Raw genomic sequence first — 3,068 nt, 5'->3', positions numbered from 1 at the left:
ACTTACCTGCTAGTGTGAATGCATGCTTGGCTAAAATCCTTTTAACACTATCCATCACTGCCTGGTTAATTCTCATTTGTCATGCAAAGACTATGCCCCATGTAGGAATTGATGCTGCCAAAGGCTTTTCCGTAAGTCATGCTCCTACTTACCTGCTAGTGTGAATGCATGCTTGGCTAAAATCCTTTTAACACTATCCATCACTGCCTGGTTAATTCTCATTTGTCATGCAAAGACTATGCCCCATGTAGGAATTGATGCTGCCAAAGGCTTTTCCGTAAGTCATGCTCCTCATCTGTCTGAGGCTTCTTAGCTAAATATCACTATATATATATATGTATATATATAGTCTTTATGAACGGTCAGGACTGAAGGTCCCAAGTCACTTTATTCCCAGAATAGTGTTGTATCAGCTGTATCACACATACCTGTTTTGTGGAGTCACCTAAGCGATACAGAAAAGCTACCTTAAAAATACAGAGAAGTCAAAAGTCTCATCCCCGCAAAGAATTGCAAAAGCCACATCCCATATGTGATAGTCCCTGATGGACAGGGAAGCAGTGGAAGGGTGGGGAAAGCCTAGAATAGATTTAATTCTCTTTGCAAATGGAGTAAAGCCACCCTAATCTGATTTTTCTGGGAGAGAATTCAATGATGAATGGTTCTGCGTAATATGCTGAGCCATCACCACACCAGAGCCATTTATCACTCTGAATGCATGGAGGCAAATGTGATTATTATTTAAATAAACTACAACTGCCCCCTGCTCTGTCCTCTGTGCGTATAACCTGCAGCCTTCATTCATCTCAGAGAAGTTAAATCTTAAAATGACTAAGCTGATCCATTTCCATTTTAAATGCCAAGGGCACTACTGAAAAGGGGGAAACATGGTGACTTGAAGGAAAATGACGTCTGTTCCCTGAGTCATTTTTCTCCCTAACTCCTGTGCCTTTGATGCACCTGACAACTTCTGCATCCTTGAAGGTGAGAGCAGCCCACGGCAGCTTTTGGATCGAGAAGGATGCAGAACAACAGGGGAGGCTGGCACAGCTGAGCGGCAACGAGGGCTATTGCTGCAACTTGTGTAACTCATGTGGACCATACTGAGTCATCTTCAGCAGTGTCTGTGACATACCCCATGCACAAAGCAAGCTCAGTATGACACCCTTTCACAGTCATTTTTCTATCCAGCTCCACTCTGGAGACTGGTTTTGATCTTTTTATCCCTGGCCCAGGTGCAAGCAGGCTCAGACCTCCCCTACTGGCTGCAGAGAATGCTGACAATTTATGCAGCTGCTGAAGCACAGGCAATTTTTTAAACTCCTTTTGCACACACCTGGGGACCATCAGCTCAGGTAGTGATAGATAACATTGCTTTGGCTGCCCAAGACTAAGCAATGGCTGCAAAATCTTCCAAGGATCCCAGTTATATATCCTGGAAACGGCTAATGCTGAGCTTGTAACACTGAACTCGAATGGAAAGAGGGTTTAGGAAACAACTTGCTTAGCGTACAGGTACCACTGTGTCAGCATGAGGTGCAACTCTGAGTGTAATGAAGGTGGCTTTCCTTTTCCTCAGGCTTGGGAGCACCCTGTGTTGGGAACACACCTCTGTGCCAGGGCAGCCCTCTGCAGTGGTGCTACCTGGGGGAGCTGTGTGCTCGCACACCCACTGCAGCCATCTCGGGGGGCTCTGCTGCATCCGACACACGTTTCGTGTCTTGACATAAGCTTGCAAAGGTCACCTGAGATACCTGAATATCTTGTATAATCATGATTAACGTGAGTGGAGAAAATCCCTTTTTGAAAAACAGGACTTGATTTGCACATACTGAGCGAGTGGCAGTAAACACTTCATGTGTAGGATAAATCTGTCTTTCCTTCTGTGATAGCGGCTCATAGGTGCTATTGTCAAGTGCTAAAAATAAGGTAATACGGTGAAAAAGTAAACTCAGGCTGCACAACCACTACCCCTTCCTCCAACACTGGTACTGAACAGATGAAATACTCTCACGGTCTCTCTGCGCAGACTCTCTGGACAGCCTGACTTCTGACTATTGAGACCTATCGCTCTCCTGTGTATTGAATTTTAAAGTAAGGAGAGAGTGTCTGAATTGAATTACTCAGCACAGCATTAGTTAAGTGTCTCTTGTGAGCTTCCTCCTGTGAGCAAGCAGGGGATGAACTCCCAGCTAGTTGTGCTTTTTTCCCTACCTGAACTCCTTTTTCATCGTTCTCAGCACGCCGGGTCCCTCGAGGCGGAGCGTGACGTTCTCCAGGGTTTGTTTCAGAGGATTCGTGAATTCCACAGTCACAGACATTTCTTTACCAGCTACCGTCTCACCTTGGGTCTGCAAGACAAGGAAAGGACAACACTCCACAAGCAGATAATAATAAAATGCCCCACGGTGAAATCCATAGGGTTAAATACACAGTGCTTGCAAGGACGGAGAGGAGGGGTAATGGAGCACACAGCAAAACAGCATGAGGCAGAGGGAGCCTAATAAGAAGAAAATTGTTGGATGGGCCCATAGGTACCACTGCAGATTTTTCTACCCATTGCAATTTTCCCTCAAGCCCCATGGCAGGTCAGGAGGCAGGCCCTCATTTCCACAGAAAACCCAGAAATCTGCATGCACAGTCCTGGAGCTGAGTGTCCAACTGAGGTGGAGTCCAGCTGAGGGGGCCTCTCTCCCAGATTCTGCCCCTCTCCCCAGGCTCCCCACCAGCACTGAAGTGCATGGCCTGCTCAGGACATAAGCTCTAGAAGAGAAGGGCAGGCCTTATTACCTTAAATTGGAAACACCGGGTCACATTGCTTGCACCCCCCAAATGTGTTGTGCCCGTCTTCCCCCTGCCTTGCAACCACCTCTCCTGCTCTGAAGGGTTTCTAACCCTGTGCACGTGCTCTACGTAGACCTGAGAGCCAGTTGCCCTCCAAAACCCTTACATAGCTGTATTAGGTTTGCGTGGCAAGGTTTTGGTTAGCGGGGGGGCTACAGGGGTAGCTTCTGTGAGAAGCTGCTAGAAGCTTCCCCCATGTCTGACAGAGCTAATGCCAGCCAGCC

General features: G+C 47.2%; 1 protein-coding gene across 1 annotated transcript in view; it reads right to left on the bottom strand.

Moving 5' to 3' along the window:
* Positions 1-2,214: 2,214 nt before the first annotated feature.
* F13A1 (coagulation factor XIII, A1 polypeptide) overlaps positions 2,215-3,068 on the bottom strand; it is a gene marked incomplete at its 3' end in the record, with an annotated part of 54,469 nt that continues 53,615 nt past the window's right edge. The window contains exon 14 of the mRNA XM_009585902.1: positions 2,215-2,351. Within this exon, the coding sequence (XP_009584197.1) occupies positions 2,215-2,351 (137 nt within the window). The remainder of the gene's footprint in view (positions 2,352-3,068) is intronic.

The sequence above is a fragment of the Fulmarus glacialis genome, unplaced genomic scaffold (genome assembly GCF_000690835.1).
Source record: "Fulmarus glacialis isolate BGI_N327 unplaced genomic scaffold, ASM69083v1 scaffold8319, whole genome shotgun sequence".
Classification (NCBI taxonomy): domain Eukaryota; kingdom Metazoa; phylum Chordata; class Aves; order Procellariiformes; family Procellariidae; genus Fulmarus; species Fulmarus glacialis.
The sequence above is the reverse complement of the archived record's forward strand: the minus strand, read 5'-3'. Positions and strand labels throughout refer to the sequence as shown.